The sequence below is a fragment of the Crotalus tigris genome, unplaced genomic scaffold, assembly GCF_016545835.1.
Source record: "Crotalus tigris isolate CLP2741 ecotype Arizona unplaced genomic scaffold, ASM1654583v1 scf7180000018016.4438896, whole genome shotgun sequence".
NCBI classification, from domain to species: Eukaryota; Metazoa; Chordata; class Lepidosauria; order Squamata; family Viperidae; genus Crotalus; species Crotalus tigris.
Window position 1 is genome coordinate 211,141 of NW_024096778.1, and position 18,318 is coordinate 229,458.

At 35.5% G+C, this 18,318-nt stretch overlaps 1 protein-coding gene across 2 annotated transcripts in view; it reads left to right on the top strand.

The window, feature by feature from the left end:
- Positions 1 to 3,672: 3,672 nt before the first annotated feature.
- The window catches only part of IMPG1 (interphotoreceptor matrix proteoglycan 1), an 86,735-nt gene continuing 72,089 nt past the window's right edge, over positions 3,673 to 18,318 (top strand). For both annotated transcript variants that reach the window (XM_039346611.1, XM_039346612.1), the window contains exon 1: positions 3,673 to 4,020. In XM_039346611.1, the coding sequence (XP_039202545.1) occupies positions 3,900 to 4,020 (121 nt within the window). In that variant the 5' untranslated portion in view covers positions 3,673 to 3,899. The remainder of the gene's footprint in view (positions 4,021 to 18,318) is intronic.

An 18,318-nucleotide genomic window follows, 5' to 3' on the forward strand; every position in this document is an offset into this window, starting at 1 on the left:
ATATCCAAGTTAATTTGCCAATTGGCCACACAACTTGACATTTCTGTAAGTCATCATTATAAATATTTTTATTTTGTGTTTGCTTAATTCAGATGACATGTAACAACAGTGGAAAAGGTGGTATTTTTTCAACTGGAAAATATTGTGTTTTAATCATGCACATTAATGTTCACTATCTCTCTGCATGTTCTATCTATCATCCATCTACATACACACACATACATACATACATACAAAGATTGCATTTGGGTTCTTCTAGGCATTACTAAATTAGGGAGTCAAATCTTTTTGAGCTTTTCTATGATAATTTTTTTTTCATGATAATATTTTTTTTTCATTTTTTTCATTAAATTGTCTTCTAATAATGGATGTCTTGGTGACAGAACAAGCATTTATCTTGAAAAGGACATTTAGTGCTGCTAGAAAACCCATTCACTGTAGTTTCCGAGGTAACACTCCTTGACAGTTCCTATGTTATACAAAAGATCAGAAGCTGCAAAGAATATATAATTTGGTCCATGTTTTTTTCAGATTGGGATCTGCACATTTCATTGTAGTTTTCGGGCTTGAAGAAAACAATACAAGTTCCCATAATTATAGTGCTAGTTTTACTCTTTAGTAATCCCCAACTCCTGGTCCGTGGACCTGTGCCGGACCACGGCATGCCAGCAACTGGTCCACACAAACAAGCAAAGCCCCACCCGCGAGATGCAGGCAGCACACAAAACCACGCACCCTCTGGTCCATGGAAAAACCTTCCTCCATGGAACCGGTCCCTGGTGCCCAAAAGATTGAGGACCTCTGCTCTAGTGCATACAAATAAAAATAATCTACTTGTGTTGTTCATCATCATTCATTTGTTACTGTACAGCAAACTTCTTTATTTCGAGAACTGCAATGAAAATATTTACTTGGAAAGCTAAAATGGATAGTCTTTGAGGTTATAAAAGGATAACATAAAATGAAAGGCGAATCGAAAGCTTTGTCATTTTTGCTTCAAGTAACACTTCTTGTTTCCAGTAAATAATCTCAAATCACGAAGGCTAGTCAGAACAAGCCGAATGTGCAGGACATTGAAAACTCTACTTTTTTTTCTTTCTGATTTTCTGGAAGTGGTTCAATCCATTTTCAATCAAATAAAAATAACAGGGGCTTATCAAAATTCGAAGTCTCAGAAAAATTATATTTGGCCTAGCTGTATCAAAAAATGATACAGCTAGGGGGAAATTATAAAGAGTTTTGTTAAATCTTTGTTATTTAGGGGGAAAAGTTTAAAAGTTTAAAATTATGATCTCTGTTTGGGAGAAGACTTGATAGGTTTTAATATTTGGGAGTATTTATTATAATTTTTAATAAATGTATAAAGATAATCGTGATATATTATGATATATTAAAAGTGTATAAGAAGTTGATAGGTTTTGATTTAGGAGAAAAGGTTAAATTTATGATTAATAAATTTACTTGGGTCTGGGGGGAAAAGAGTTAAGAGCCAAGTTTATATTGTTTAAAAGAAATATACATCTCGGTGTGGAGAAGGTGGATAGATTATATGAAGAATAAATATGGAATTTAATGGATAAATTATGATTAGAGTAGATATGATTAAAAGTATCATTTGATTATGAATAATTTTTGGTTTAAATTTGGAATTGTTTAATTTGCTTTGTATTTGATTTTTAGAGTTGATTATGAATAATTTTTGGTTTAAATTTTTTAATTTGTTTGAATTTGTTGTTTAAATTTGTTTCGTATCTGAGTTAAAGTAAGTTATTGATTTTGTTATTTGTATAGTTGGATAGGTTTAGTTAGATTCAGTTTATATTAGTTAAAGCTAAGTAGATTTTGTTTAATATGTTTGAAAACCCTGTGTCAAGCTTTGGGAAGTGGGGGGGAGGGGGGTTGGGGGTGGGTGGGTGTTCTGGGGAGTGGGGGAGGGGGGTTGGGGGTGGGTGGGTAAGTAGGTTAGACAATAGGATTAAAGTAAGATAATAGATGGGACAACTTATGAGAGAGATGTTGCTTGGGCATTTCCCCGGCACTGTATCCGAAGAGGGATGAGAGTGGAGGAGAAAGGTTAGGGAGGAAGTAGGATGGTGAGATGAGAGGGGGAGGGGAGAGAGGGGGGAGGGGAGGTGAGAAAGAGGAGGGAAGTAAGGGAGAGTGTTAGAGAGGGAGGATGCAGTTTGGGGGGGTGGGCAAGCAACACCTATGTGTATTTATTTTATTTTGTCAAATGTGAAATTTTTTCTTTTTTGTTTATGTAATTGATAAATGAAAAATAAAAACTTTTTTTATAAAAAAATGATCTTGTAAAGGTTGCAAGACACATTTTTTTATTTGTTTGTTTAAGAAATTTATATGGCCACCCAACTCATTCATAGTGACTCTGGGAAGTTTACAGGAATATACCCCCACCCTCCTGGAGACAACATTCAAACAAACCACTTTATGGACTCCATATTAACCTGAGATTCCCCAGACCCACTGGCAAAACCATGTCTTTGGGGCCTTTCAGAAGAGCATCAAGGAAGCGCTAGTCTTATCTCAACAAGGATGATGTTCCACAGGTAGGGAGGGAGCCACCACAAAAAAGGCCTTCTTCTTAGTCCCACTAGGTGGAACTGCTTGATGGAGGGGACCTGTAACACACTCTGCCTATCTGATTTGATTAGTTGGGTAGACATAATTGGGAAAAGAGAGTCCCCCAAATAACCTGGCCCCAAGCCATATAAGTGATAACTATCACCATGAATTAAACCTGAAAGCAAATTGGCAACCAATGCAGCATCCAAAAGAGAGATAACATGCAAATCTAGACTTGCATAAAACCATACAGGCCATCTCATTTTAAACCAATTGAAGCTTCCAAATACTTTTAAAGCGTAGCCCCATATAAAGTGCATTACAGTGATTAAGACAGAGGTGATTTGGGCATGAGTGATGTGAGCAGGGTATAACTGATGCACAACCTGTGTCAATCTCCCTTCTGCTTCAATCACCATCTCATCTGTACTCCCCTCTCTAATATGGCACCAAATGTTGATTGTTACACAGTTTATCTGCAAGGAATGGCATTTCTTGTTTGGACAATGCTGAGGCAGCCTTTTCCTAGCTTTCAAATTGAAAAGCTACACACAATGCCTTGCTGGAGGGATTTCATCAGCTATGAATCCTTCTCATGCAATAACACACTTTTCTGCCACTGTCATTGGACAAGGCTTCTCGGAGTAACATAAGCCACATAGCTTGAATGCCCAAAGGCAGGTAATCATCAATAGAAGACTTCTATTATTTACTGGAGTCTACTAAAAAAAAAAAAAAGGCTGACAGATGACACTCCAGAAGGTTAATAAGATGAAGATAGTTCTTTCAGCTGGACCATAAGAGGGATTATGTCTGAGCAGCAGATAAAGAGCTTATTCCCGAAACAGACACTGCTTTGTTATTCTTGTTCAAACTTGGTCACTCTCTCAGAATTATTACTCTAGTCCTACTTCCATTCTCTTGGCTTAGAAATGTTGGCTTGAGAATTTGCTCAGTGCTTAATATTCCACATCTGTTATTATACAGTGGACTAGAGGACACTGTAAATATATATATATATATATATATATATATATATATATATATATATATATATATATATATATATATATATTGTAGGTCCTTGGTTGTTCGGGTTTTCTCCCGCGTAAAATTGGAAGTGTCTTGGCGACGTTTCGACGAAATCCCATTCGTCATCTTCAGGCTGGTGTCTTCAGCTTCGTGCTTCGAGCAGCAAATATATATATTTGGAGGCACATTTTCTAAAAAGTCAACTAGTAGGAGATTCGGGCATTTTACTGCCTTACTTTAAAGGGAAATCTCTTGTTAAGTCATTTCTAATTCATTTTTTCTGCATGACTACTCATGAAAATTGTGAAGGGCATTTTTTTAGGGGGGAGAAAGATCCAATGTTTTTCAAAATTGGATTAATGTGTCTTATAATTTGTTTTGCACTCCAAGTTCAAGGAAGCAAAGGTAAGTGTGAATTAAAGTGTACTGTATGTACGTTACTTCAACCAGGTGATGGAGAGGGAACATTTTTAATGTAGAATTAGAAAGATATGATTGTAGCCTATGTTTTGTTTAAAATAAGATATAATTATAATAGAACCTAGATTATTCCTGTTTCCTGTTATAATTCTTAATATAATCAATAATTGTTTTCATCGTTTTCATTTAAAAAATGTCCCAGGAAAGTTTTGAGTCTACAAAGCATAGAAAGGATTCCTTCATTTTAGAGTGCTAATTTTAACATACATAAAGGCAATTACTTTTGATAAAAATGGCTTCAGTTAAGAACTTTCAATAAGAGACATTAATTTCAAAAACCAAAAGTGGTAATAAACATTTTTGGGGAAAAAAAATTATATCTATCCTGAAGCTCAATCAAATTTAGCTTTAATTAACTTTTTTGCTTAGATGTCAATATTACGTTCTGGAATCTCTGTATACATTTAGATGAAGTATTTCTGATTAATAGAAGTTGTCATGCTCCAAATTAACACAAGAGGATTTAAGAGGAAATAGCATACATAAATGTGTACATTTATCAGAACTAAAGACATTTTTATTACAATACCAGTATCAAAGAGAAACATAAGGTCAATAGTAGACATGTTTGATTTCCAATTGGAATTTAGTATAATTTACTAACTTTTGAAATACCTGTAATGAGTTTAATGATGTAATCAATAAGTAAAAGATGTTTGTTGTGAGGAGAACATAAGTATCACAAATCTTAAATTGTCTTTTTAGACTATTATTTGTTGCTTTACCTTTCATTTCTCAATCAATATAATAATTTAATAATATTCTAAAAGTACATTTTCAGGCATGGAAAAAAATGAATGCTTTCGTAAAGCATTAAGCAAAATGTGGCTGTAGCTATCTGGCTTTTGCAGTTAAATTGGCATTTTACAAAAATTAAAATAAATTTACTCAACAGATTGTCCATACCAATTCAGTCACAAAGAGGCCCTTTTTCTTTTCTTAAAGGAGCTTTATTCTTGTTTGGATTTATCCAGACAGTCTGGACATTGGAATCATTACAGGGGTTTACAACTTTTTATTGTTCTACTTTCTGAACTAAAAATACAGCCTCACTTATCCCTCATCCCTTATTCCTAACTCAGACTAGGCTAAAGTTCCAAAAAATCCTATTGAAGTGGAACCATGCTTAGTGCAATGATCAATGCCACATTCTCTGTGATGGGATTCAGTTTTAGACTTTCTAATAGAGTAGCAGAGTTGGAAGGTACCTTGCAGGTCTTCTAGTCCAAACTTCTGATTGATCAGGAAACCCTATACCATTTCAGACAAACGCTTGTCCAATCTCCTCTTAAAAATCTCCAGTGTTGGAGCACCCATAACCTCTGGAGGCAAGTCATTCCACTGATGAATTGTTCTGTCAGGAAATTTAGTTCCAGGTTAATTCTCTCCTTGATTAGTTTCCATCTATTGCTTCTTGTTTTGTGTTTGCATGCTTTGGTAAATAGGTTGACCCCCTTCTTCGGGGTAGCCCCTTAGATATTGGAACAGTGTTATCATGTCACCCTTAGTCCTTCTTTTCTTTAAACTAGACATACCCAATTTCTGCAACTGTTCTCCATATGTTTTAAGCTCCAATCCCCTTTCTAACTAAACTTGATGAGTCCTAGTTTAGTATTCTTCTTATACTTCCTGATACTACCCGACTTCATCACCTCATCCAATTCAGATGAATTAATCCCATGTTTTGAGGCCCATCCCTTGTTGAGTTTTCTTAAATGTTTCCATTCTGGTATTTTGCTACACGCTGCATAAACTGCAAAACAAACCTTTTGCCTCAATGGCTTGCTTTGAAGTGACCTCATGTACTTCAGTATCATTCATGATTGTTCATAACTTCCTACATCTATAGAACACACACAAACACAGTGAAATACATAGCTACAAATGAATTTACAAATGATAAATACCAACACTAGTAACACTATGGTTATAGCAATTAGGTTAATTTTATGTTAATAATTACAACTAAGGGAGGAAGATTCTTATCTGAGAACATATGGCAGATAGAGCATTATCTCATATTATTGCTAAATATTTTCCTTCATCTGAAAACCAAAGTAAGTGTTTGTTTGGCATTCTGTAAAATAAATAAATATCTAAAGCTTCTTGACAGAAGTGATGATTGATCTCTGCAAAATGAAACAATAAAAATTCTTCTTTAAATATTTGTTGAATAAGATGTTTTAGAAAAAAGCAGAAGTATAATCAAGTCAGGTGGGAAAAAAGCAGGATAACATTTTTAAACATCATTTTTTCTTATTCTTTGCAAAGAGCCTTTGGTTGGCTGAATTTATAATTTTTATGTTGCATATGTTTTAACACTGAGCATACATCTATACTTTGACAGCCTATAAAAATATAACAAATAGTGCTGAATTTTGTCAGTTTGTGTCACATCCTATCTGGATTTTTGGGACAGGCTGGAAAAAATATCATCCCCCCATTTTAAAAATATGATTTAAAATATTTGATGCTTGACAGTGCATGCACACACATAAATAATCCCTCTCACTCATATTCATAATTCCTAACACTGGAATAAATTTGAATTTCAAAAGTTTAACAGCCAGTACTAGATGTAGATTCTCAGAAGTAAGTCTCATTCATTTTAATTTTAATAAATCTTTTCAAAGTATCTTTCCACAGAATAAAAGTTAAATGTGCAGACGATTTTCTTAGTCTGATCTGCCCATAAAAGAGGTAAAAGTATCACAGTGATTTATTGAGAAAAAAGGTCCATATTTTCATCTAGTTATAATCTGGAAATCAGACTCTAATTTGGAAGGTGATACTTTAAGATTTTGTCTATAGACAAGAGTTATATGGGAAAGAGATCATTTGTTGCATTTTAAATTTATTAGATTAAAGTTAAAACAGTTATGCTGTTATCTGATAATTTGCATTGGATCTTTATTGATTAGATTTGAATGATGAGGTTTGGGGGTTTTGTTTATAGATAGAAAATAAGACACAAATGTCAAAGGAAGGAATTCAGGTGAGTTTATTAGATCAAGTTTATAATTGATAAGTTGTTATTTCTGGTAACCCTTAATGGACTTTTGCTGATTAGGATGGATAATGAGGCTTTAAAGATTTATTAATAGAGAATGAGATGAGATGAGATATGGGGTGAAGAGACTGTTGTATTTTAAGAGAAGTATATAAGTTGTTAAAGTCATTTATACTTGTTAGGTTAAAGGAGAAAGTTTTTCCTTTCTCTTTTAATTTTTTTTCTTGTTTTTCTTTGCACTTTTTCTTTTTTTATTTTTTATAATTGGTATTAGTTCTAGCTATTTAATGTAATCTTGAATAAAATTATTACTAACAAGTTTCAAAAAGTAATGTGCAGGGAAGTTTCGGGAGACATCTTGATCATGACCTCTTCAACTCTAGCAATATGCTGACCTTGGATGTGCAGATAAAATGAAATTGCTGTTGTAGGTGTTGGTTATGTGCCATCAAGTCAGTGTCAATTCTTAGAGTTCAGGAATGTTCGACGTTGGCAATTTTAAAACCTGTGGACTTCAGCGCCCAGAATTCCCTAGCCATCTATGCTGGCCAGCAAATTCTGAGAGTTGCAGTCCATAAGTCTTAGAGTTGTCAAGACTGGACATTCCTAGATCCCATAAACAGACCTTCTGTTCCTAAATTGGTTTTTCGAGTCCTCCAACGGTGCACTTTTCACACTCTTCAGAAATAATGGAAGAATTAACCGGGTTTTTAAAAATACAAATTATATTCCACGAGTAATTTTGATGAAGTTGCTATTACTAAACATATTAAAAGTCAGCTATTAAAAGTTACAATGTAGGCAAATGCTAAATGCAAGTATAATCCTGCACAAATTATATTCTTTATCCAATGAAATTCTTCTAACAGGAGTTGTATCAGATTAATTGTACTCATCTAACGAGTTCTCTAACAAAGCACCTGTGAATGACCTTGAAATGTAATTCATGGAAAGGATTCCATCCCTAGAACTATAACTTGGGATGTCTATTATATTCAGTAATTTTCATAATTTCTTTCAATGGTATTATTAAAATACTTCTATCTTCACATTTTGCAAAACAAAATCTTAAACAAAAATGAAACAAAACCTTTCAGAGAACAAGAGATGACACAAATCAAAGGTTCTTCATCCAATAATGATCCAAATTAATAGGTTGCAGTGGAGTGATTGTGTCCTAAATTATTGTTCATTTAAGATGCTGCTATTGGTCATGCTCTTTGTTTCTATATTGTAGCGAGGGTGAGTACATGTGTTTTGGTTTTAAATTAGTCAATTTACAGTGGATTCCAAGCACTTTGAACAATATGAAAGGATGTGATAATACTAAATATGATTGCCAGTTGAATGTTTCTTTTTCAGATAAATGTTGCAAATAATTACAGGCTTCTGATGTGGTTTAATTTCAATTTGCAATGAACATATAGAAAAAAACTACAATTTGATGCCTAAATTATTTTAAGCATGTTCATTTTTTTCCCTGTCCCTCCTCCCTCCTGCAGTCGATCAATGCTATGTTCTCAAAAGCCTCTGAGGAGAATAGGAGAAAAAGACTTTTAAACCATGTAGGAGAAGGCACGAAGGAAATAATTCAGAAAAATGAGCTTGGTTCCTAAGATAAATCAACTGAACTAAATTATCTAAGCATTTTTAATCCACTCCCTCACTTCCTATCCTAATGCATATTGATCGGATGGATCCCCAAAGCTGTAGTACAATTTTTGGAAGAAATAAATGATTTTCCATTCAGCAATTTGCTTATTCCCTAGCAATACAGAGAATGATGGCTATTACTTTCCAAGCATCTGAGCTCATATGTTCATATCATTTTATGTAAATTTATATCTGTGATCAGTTTAAAGCTCTCTGCAATTCACTGGCAAACTTATATTCCCAATGAAATACATCTTCCACTGTTTTTGGCTTTTGCAGACATATCAGTGCTTTTTTACATGATGTGCAATTATTTCTTTGAGTGTCATATACATCACACATTATAATCTTGATATGATGCAATATGAGAGACTCCCAAGGTGAGCCTTTTTTGCAACCTGTAATACAATGGTTCTCAACCTTTCTAATGCCACAACCCCATAATACAGTTCCCCATGTTGTGGTGACCCCCAACCACTTATACATCACCGGGTGCCAGGGGCGTGGCCAAAGAAAAGGGGGAAAAAATGGCAGACAGCCTGGTTTGGCGACCCCCGTGAAATGGTCGTTCGACCCCAAATGGGGTCCCGACCCACAGGTTGAGAACCACTGCTGTAATATGTTTTCAAAATATTCTGATTCTGAACTTTTTTTGCTGAGATTAATAGACAATTAGGAAAAAGCAACGAAAGACTATTCATATACAAGTAATCCTCGACTTACAACTACAGCTCAGCTCAAAATTCATGTTGCTAAGTGAGACATTTGTTAAGTGAATTTTGCCCCATTTTTACAAATCTCCTTGCCACAGTTGTTAAGTGAAACATTGCAGTTGTTAAGTTAGTAACACGATTGTTAAGTGAATCTGACTTCCCCATTGACTTTGTTTGTTTATATGGTCGCAAAAGGACCCCAGTCATTGCAACAGTCATAAATATGAGTCAGTTGCCAAGTGTGCGATTTTTAATCACATGACTACGGGGATGCTGCAACAGTTGTAAGTGTGAAAAATGGTCATGAGTCAGTTTTTTTCAGTGCTGATGTAACTTTGAATTGTCACTAAATGAACTGCTGTTAGTCAAGGACTACCTATATATGATTACTGCTGCAAAGCTATGTATATGCACAAAAATGACTTTGAAATGGGAATGGGACAACTTGCCAGAGAGAACTCACTGCAGCAAAATCACCACAACCAAATTGCCATAACTCACTGGGGGACAATTTAACAATTCTATTTAATTATTTAAAATGAATTAAAAACTATTTTAATTTTTGCCATTTCCATTTCATTCTGTCCCTCCTTTTTCATCCTTTATTTATGATTCTATTCCATCATTTCTTTGATATTAGTGTAAGTTTTGTTCCATAACGAGTTGTCCTGTAGTGATTTGGCTGTGGTGAGTTGTCTATAGCAAATTGTCATAGACCCCTTTAAAATACCCACAATGGAGGAACAGTGGAAAAGATATTAGAATTAGCAGAGATGGCAAAATGAACTTGTTGTTTAGTGAATGTTGGAATACATGTTGGAATGTATTTTGTATTGCAACAACTACAGAAGTATTCAGTCAGTAGATGGCAGTGTTTGTAAGTATGCTAGGAATAATCCAGGATATATACTCTATGGTTTTTTTTATCTTCTGAGGAGTGTTTCCTGTTACAGTTAAACCATTAAGCAGCAAGGGCCATGGTGGCTGTACACTTTATTTGATCTGTAGGTTATAGGGCTATATAATAAACAGAATTTATAACAGTGAAAGATCAACTACTACATTTATTAGTGAGTAGAAACCCCTTAAAGATTTTTTGCTGGAAAAAGAAAAAAAATAAACCTGTGGTTTTCAGATTTGAGGATTGGAAAAGATAATTATGGAAATAAAGAAATTATGATGGCTCCTTAGAAAGGGAGAGGATAAAATAATCTGTTAAGCCACTTCTTTGTAACTTTTTTCCTTTGTCTTTATTTTCTACTTCTCTCTTTTTATTTCTTTTTTCACTTTTTCACTTCTACTGTTCTTTGTTCTTCTTACTTTCAACTTAAAATTGGTATTGTTTTATTCTGTTGAAAATCATTTCCATAAAAATGATTTTAAAAGAGAAAATAAACTGATTCTATATTTTCAAATACCAATAATCAGCCATTGTATGTCCTTCCTAGCAATTTAAGAGGGAGTCCAACATACAATGGAAACATATTTCCTTTTCTCATGGAATATTATGATTTCTAATGATCTCTGGGGGTTTTCATAATAAGACCTGAAGCACACATTGCAACATCTGGTAGCAGCTTCTCAAATGTCATCTTAGATCTTCAGTACTAACCATTTTTTACTTTCCCATTTTGTATATCAGTGTGCCTAATAAACAGTCTTAACAATTTCAAAAACTTGAATGCTATTTTGTTATTTCTGAATAGACCTAATATGGAAATTAGAACTGGATATATATTTTTTCTTCTGCCCAATGTAGCAACATTTGCTGTTTGATTAATTGCAATTGATTTTTGTAATCTTAATCTTATTAAAAATTACAAAAAATAAAAAATTAATACAAACTGAAAAAAGAAAAATTAGAAAATTCAGGAAAAAATAAACTAAAAAATAAACAAAAATATAAGTACAGAGAAAGAAAAGAACATTATAGAGAATGGTTTCCCACAAGTCTTGATCACAAGTATAAAAAGTTTGAGTAACTTATTATGTTCTCCTAAAATGCAACAAATAATCTCTTCTTGATCACACCACCTCAGCCACTCTGACATAATCCTCTCCCCTTTGCTGATCTTTGAAGAAGCGCTGTGACCTAAGATGAAGCCCTGTTGGCTCACTGTGTCTCCACCCAGTCTAAGCATTGTACCTGACATGACGCATGTCCATTGGTTCACTGGCCCATGGTTAATTTGCTTAATGTTAATGGCTCCACCCACTCCAGTGTCTAAGATGGTTTCCAAGACTAGCCAGGACTTCAGGTATCACCATGCAATCTCTAAACAGCTCTCCTCACCACTTTGGACTGCTCCTGTTGCCAGCAGTTACAGGAGCAGTTTTGTGTGACTCCAAACAACTTCACATAGCTATAAGGAGCTTCCAGGTGCATCACAAGTGTAACCACTCTGAGGGTCAGAATAAGGAGTAGTTTTGTTCAGGATTTATGGAGGAAACCATTATTTCATTCTGTAAATCAGTAATAGGCAACTCAATACCTTCCACACATTTTGCACTGCAATTTTCACCAGTTCTCTATGGGATTATGATCACTGTGATCCAAATTATCTAGGGGGAGCTGCAGGTTGCCCAGGGCTCTGTCTGTGCAGGTGAAAGTCCAAAGATCTGAAATGATTTATTATACCAGGAAGAAAATTGCAGAGGTGGTCAGGTACTTGTCCTCTTTAATTTTAAATTTAATTTTAATTTCTCACTGGTCTGTCTGGGGAAAAATGAAGTTCTGATTGCTCCAAAGTTACACTGAAAGCAGCCTATCTTTGAAAATTCAAAAGCCAAATAAAATTATTCAGCAGCAGACAATGATAATAAGTTGGCATTTTTCTCCTCTTAATAGAATGCTAACACCGAGGGCTGTTGCTTGTTTCAATTTTACTGTAAAAAGAAAGTAGGTGACCTTGATGTTAAGTCAGATAGTGCAAAGCATAATGCCTAAAAGAGGTACCTCTGGGAAACAGTGAACACTTCAGTATAGAAATATGAAGAAGAAAAATTGGATGTAAATGTTAAGTGATAATGAAATATCACTGGAGTATGACAGACATCTGCCTATCTGCAGCTGAATTGTAATGACAATATACAATATTTCCACAGCTGTCTTCAATGTGTAGAAAATAGGACAAATGCCTGTGCCAATTAACATAACTAAAAAAAAGGGCAAAAGTATTGTGATCAGTGAATATGTTATATGCAGATATAAGAAATGCAACAAAACCAATATCTTAGTTTAGTTTATTAAATGTCAGAGATAAAGAGGTTGTGAATTAAGCATCTATGCTTCTGGAATTTTAAATGTTTATGCTGGGTGGAGGAAGTAGTGGAAGTGATTTACTATTGCCTTCTTCCAGGATATTTTTTTTTTAATTTTCCATTCTAGTTTATAACTATAATGGTTTGTGAGAATATCCTCGAGAGACAGGAAGAGGAGGAGGTGGAGAATAGCAATAGCAACAGACTAGGCATGGATCAGATAAGGGAGGCAACTTAGCTCACAGAAGGAATGAGGATGTGGCAAATATGTCAGAAGGGACTCTCTCTAGTTTCTTGGCTGTAAAAATGAGGGGGAGAGAAATTGCAAGATTCTGTTAATATAACCTTATAATAAAGGTTGTATTAGCAGTTATGGTTGGTGCTTCTTGTCTGGATTACTTCAAAGAGCTGTCAATAGTTGGATAGTTTCTTACACAAGAACTAACAACATCTGTTTCTGGGTTAATTTGTACAGAGGTTAGAGAAATTGGTCTCACAACTGGCAAAATTCCATACTATTAGGTATACAAGAACTGAAATGGGATGGTTTTTTTTCCTCCTGATGCACAACTGAATGCTTCCATGGTCTAGATATCAGTTACAGAAAGAGAACAGATGGAAGAGATTGACTTACTTTTCAACTCATGGGCAAATTCCATCTGCCTCCCCACAGCTCCTGTTAGATGAAACTCCAGCTACTTTATTTAAACTGAAGAAGAAGAAAAAACTTACTTACTTACTTACCTTACTTCTGAGTCATTTCTCCAAGCACTCAGCTGCCCAGTCTCTAAACAACCTATTCCTTTCCTTGGACCCACTTGGGAAGATCCCTCACTCCCCACTGATCATTAGAAGGGAGGGAAGATTTTTTTTCTCTTTTTCACATTCAGCCCTAGTTTGAGAAACTTTGAATCAAGCTTCTTGGAAGGTCAAGCAGACAGCAAATGTTTTCTAGAAAGCCACACCAAATCCTTTTCAGCAATTCTTCCCCCTTCCCTCCTGCCTATGAGTGTTTGAGGCCTGTTTGTATGTCACCATTGCCAATTCCAGTTGCTCTTTCCTTTAGTAAACTTAGCATAAACATCACCTTAGTATGATCTATGGGAAATTCCACTGCCCATCCTAAGCAGTTCACATTGAACCATGAAGGTCAGGGATTGGTCTCTTCCATGATTTTCTGGCAAGCTACCAACAGAATACAGAAATACCAGCTGTGCTGCAGGTTGATGCACTGCTGTGGGTTGAGACAAATTCTATGCCAACTGTTGTGTTAGCTGCATCATGGCATTTTGTAAATGCATTATTTATACATCCACAATCTGGTAGGATTGCAACAATGCCGCATCAAGGTGCATAGCAGGTCATCTCTACTAAGCAAAGTGAAATCTTTTGCTTAGAGAGTTGCAAGATTGATGTCAGCCTTACAAGGAAGACCAGACTAAGAAACCAGTAAGCCAGGATTACTTTTACTGCAACAGTTCTAGTAACAGATTTTTCAAGTTTGAATGTGCTTCCACCTTCCCTCACCTTATTGTCATTCAAACTAGGGAGTGGCTTGTCTGAGATGTTTTTTGTCAAATTAGTTTCTTGGCCCAGGCTCAAGCCCTACTTATCAGACTGTTTTTTGGCGACAGCTCTTCCTCCTACCCTTCACCACCATTCCCTATGCCTACTACAGTTACTCACTTAGCGTCAGACTCAAAGTTCCAGTTTTCCTTGGGAAATGCATTTTTCCAAAAGATTATGGCAATCTTGGGCCAAGAGGGAGAAAATCTTCCTTCTCTCTTGCTGCCATTCAAGCAGTAGAGGTGGAAAATTATTCATTTTATTGGGAAGGTTAGAATGAGAAATCTTTTCTTCCATTTTAATCAGAGAAATTAGGAAAGCCCAAAGTTTGAACCCTCAAACTTTGTCAATGTTAAGCCTAATTAATTTCACAGGCATCTTGATCTTTGGAGTCTGTGTTTGGCCTTCCATCTGGGTGATATTGTTGCTGGAAATACTGGCCAAAATAGTCAGACTCTGCATGGAAGGTCTTACAGTCTTTCAACCCCTTTCTTTGGACATGGGCACCCAACATAGCAACTCTGGTTGGTCTAAAGCTCCTTCCTTGATGACCATCCCCAGGCTCCATGTACACCACTTATCTTTTTTAGGTCTACAAACCCTTAAAGAACTTAAAATGCATCCATTATTTGATGATCCTGAAGCATGCTTGCTAGTGGAGGAAATAAATGGAAACACATATAAGAATAGCTATTCCTCATATTGTTAGGAGAAAAAATAGGTCCGGTTCCATGCCAGGAGAAAGACGCTGAAGTAAAATGGAGGCAGACTGCAGGAAAGAAGGTCTCTGTTTATTTGGTAGCCAGAATCTTCAGTGACAGCAGCATGTTTCTGGGGTGGCTGACAAAATGGGGTTGAGAATAAGTTGGTTTTTATACATTCCTTGGGGCTTTGTGATTGAGATGCCTGTTCCTGTGCAAGAATATGCCCTTTAATATTTTAATGGCTGTTGCCAGATTCCTATAGGTTCATGGTTGACTCTATAGGCAAGAGGGGAGATGCAAATCCTAGGTGTTTTGTTTGAGCTAATCTTGTCCATTTTGGCTCCTGGCCTTTTGTGTTGCTTATTTGGAGTTTCTGGCTGCTCTTTGTTTATGAATAGAGTGGTCCAGTCTTTCTGAATGGATACAAAATCTCCATTCCTAAAGACTGACCTCGTTATGCTTGAGGTTGTTTTCCTATAATGGGAAGACTGGGACTGCTTTCTGCCTTTAAGAAGATGTTTCTTCTTTTCTCCTTTAGGGGAAATATTCTATCCTGTCTCTTTTAATATCCTGTGGAATATTTTTATTCTGTATGATTTTTGTCATTTGGAAAAATGTGACCTAAAATTAAGAGTTTAATTCATACTTTATAAACAGTATGAAAGAACATGTTCTATACAGGAGATTAGATAGAGACAATCTGACTGTCCAGGGTTACACTGGAATCACTCACAAAGAATACTAAAAACTGATAGGAGAGTTTCCTACCATTTTTGAGATGATAAACGTTAAAGGAAATTATGGGGTAAGCTCTACAATTGGCTAAACATTATTGGAAAAAAGAACACCATGCAATACAAGAAAATAAACCAGTCTGCTGTGTTATTAGTCCATCTGTTTACCCTTTGTCCACCACCCAAAAAAAGTTGAGTGAGGCTTTCCAGATGTGAAAGTTTGCCCAGATTTGAGTGAAATGTATGTTGCTCACAATGTTGTAACAGAATGTCAGAATAAGCATTGGCTCTTCTATTGAGAACAGGCAACAAAAACCAACTAATTTTTATTTTAATATAAAAGCATAGTAGAGGACCGAGGAGTTTTCTGTACAAGCAGTAAGGAATCATTAACCTCTATGAGTACTTCAGATCCTGCCTTTGACTGTAGATGCCTTGATAGAGATTTTTGACCCAACATTGATACATGCTCTCCTGTTCCGGCAGGCCTGGGGCTGATGTCCCCGGGGGGGGGGCGGGATATGATTGGACTTGCGGTATGATTGTATTATTTTATTGTTTTATTGTTAGATGATTGTTTTAATTTTGTACGCCGCCCTGAGTCCTTTGGGATTGGGCGGCATATAAATAAAATTAAATAAATAAATGCATTTGTCCTGAGGTTGGATGTGGAAAGACATAGTAAGGAAGCAAACCAGTGCTGGAACCCCCAGAGCTACAACTCAACAACATCGTGTTTCTCTATATTTGTTCCATCTACAAAACACTGAAGCAAAAAGCCAAATTCACTCTGGAATGCTGAATTAGAATAAACGATAAAGGGATATTATGAGGTCTGCTTTCTCTGAAGTCCTAGCTCCAGACCGATGACTTATGAGGTACATCAAAATGCTGTGCTTATAGGCAGGATATTGTTTCATGTTTGTTTTAATCATTGTTATGAATCAGATTTTAGAAATTTACCAAATAGCCTATTTTACTTTTTCTTCCATTTTTGCCCTACATATTCCACGCTTGTACTTCAAAACTCTTTCTGATTTCCAAGTTTGGTAATACTTCTACTTCTATAAACCTAAATAGCTTGATTTTTTTTTAAAAAAATAGACTACCAAAATCTTTTTAGATTTTAACTTTGTTGAAAATCATGATTTTGATAAGCATATCCATATTGCCTAATTGCTCTATCACCAGAACAGGACCACAACTATTATTTGAATGCAAAAACAAAAATAGATCATATCTGCTTTTTCTCACCCCTCTCCCAGTACACATTTGATCCCTGGATGTATTTTCTTTCAGCAATTTGAAAAAAAGTCTTTTTCTATGATGTGGCATTTTGGCTGGACTGTTTTACTTCCTAACAGGCTCACCCCAGCAGCGCATTAAAATGCTTTTCAGAAGAAGAAACACCCCTCAGCGTAACCAAAGGTTATACTCATCTATTCTAAGTTCACCCACCTGCTATCACTGGCAAATATTGCAATGATTTAAAAAAAAAAAAAAAAAGCCACATAGCACATAAAGGGTTGCTGGTTCAAAACCTAGAAGGCCCTTGTTTTAATTACTACTTTCTTTTCCACAACCAGCTAGTTTTTCCTAGTTGAAGGCTTGAAAAATACATATATAAGGGCAAGATCTCACCATTTCATTGTTTTTCCAGATAATTGAGGTAAAACAGTTTCACACAGTGTGAACCCCTTTTACCTTAAGGAACTGGAAAAACAGTGAAATGGTAACTACACTTACTTTTAAAAAAAGGGGGGGGGAACCCAAAAGCTGTCAGCTACCCAGAGAAATTGAGCTACAGTAGGTGCGGAATAGAAAATAGTAATTTAAAAAAAAGGGTTCAAATACGTCTGATGTGGTGTTTTAGTACTAAGGTTAAGCAAAGGTTTGTAAGTTATTAATGTACAAAATATCTAATAAATGATTTAAAAAAATAAAGGCGGTGTTGTCTCTGTTTGTATATGCTGTATGTTCTGATGTTTTAATCTTCCAATAGAAGAGCTATTTTCTTGCATGTAACTCAGGTTGCACTGTGAAGTACTTAGTGCTCTCTGAGCTTGGTTGTTTGCAACTAGGTAACATTGTCAGTGCCTGTGACTGTGGGGTTTGCTCCCTATTTATATACAGTAATTTGCCTTGCCAATGTCAGTGGGGGTATATTTTTCTCCTTGGTTATTCATTGATAAAGATAATGTTTTTTACTTGATTGTTTTGGTGTTAATTCCTGCTTATCTGGGTATTGGCTTCTGGAGAGGATGCATTCCACTCTTTTTCTTTCCCTCTTAGTTTTTTTTTTTATTATCTCTTTTAAGTGGGTGTAAATGTGATTAAGCTCTATGTGACTGTTGATGGCTGATTTGTTCCAAATGCCAAGCATCCAGGAATTTCCTAGCATTTTTGGATTTAGCTTGGTCTAGAATGCTCACAGCTTCCCAGTTGAAACTAGAGTTGAACCTGTCCACATGTTGTGAGGTTATGCAGTTTTTGATGTATCTTATGATTGCTAGTTGGTGTTCATGGTTGCACTTATTAGTCTTCTGCTTGCCTGTCTACATAATATCTATTACAGTTCTTAC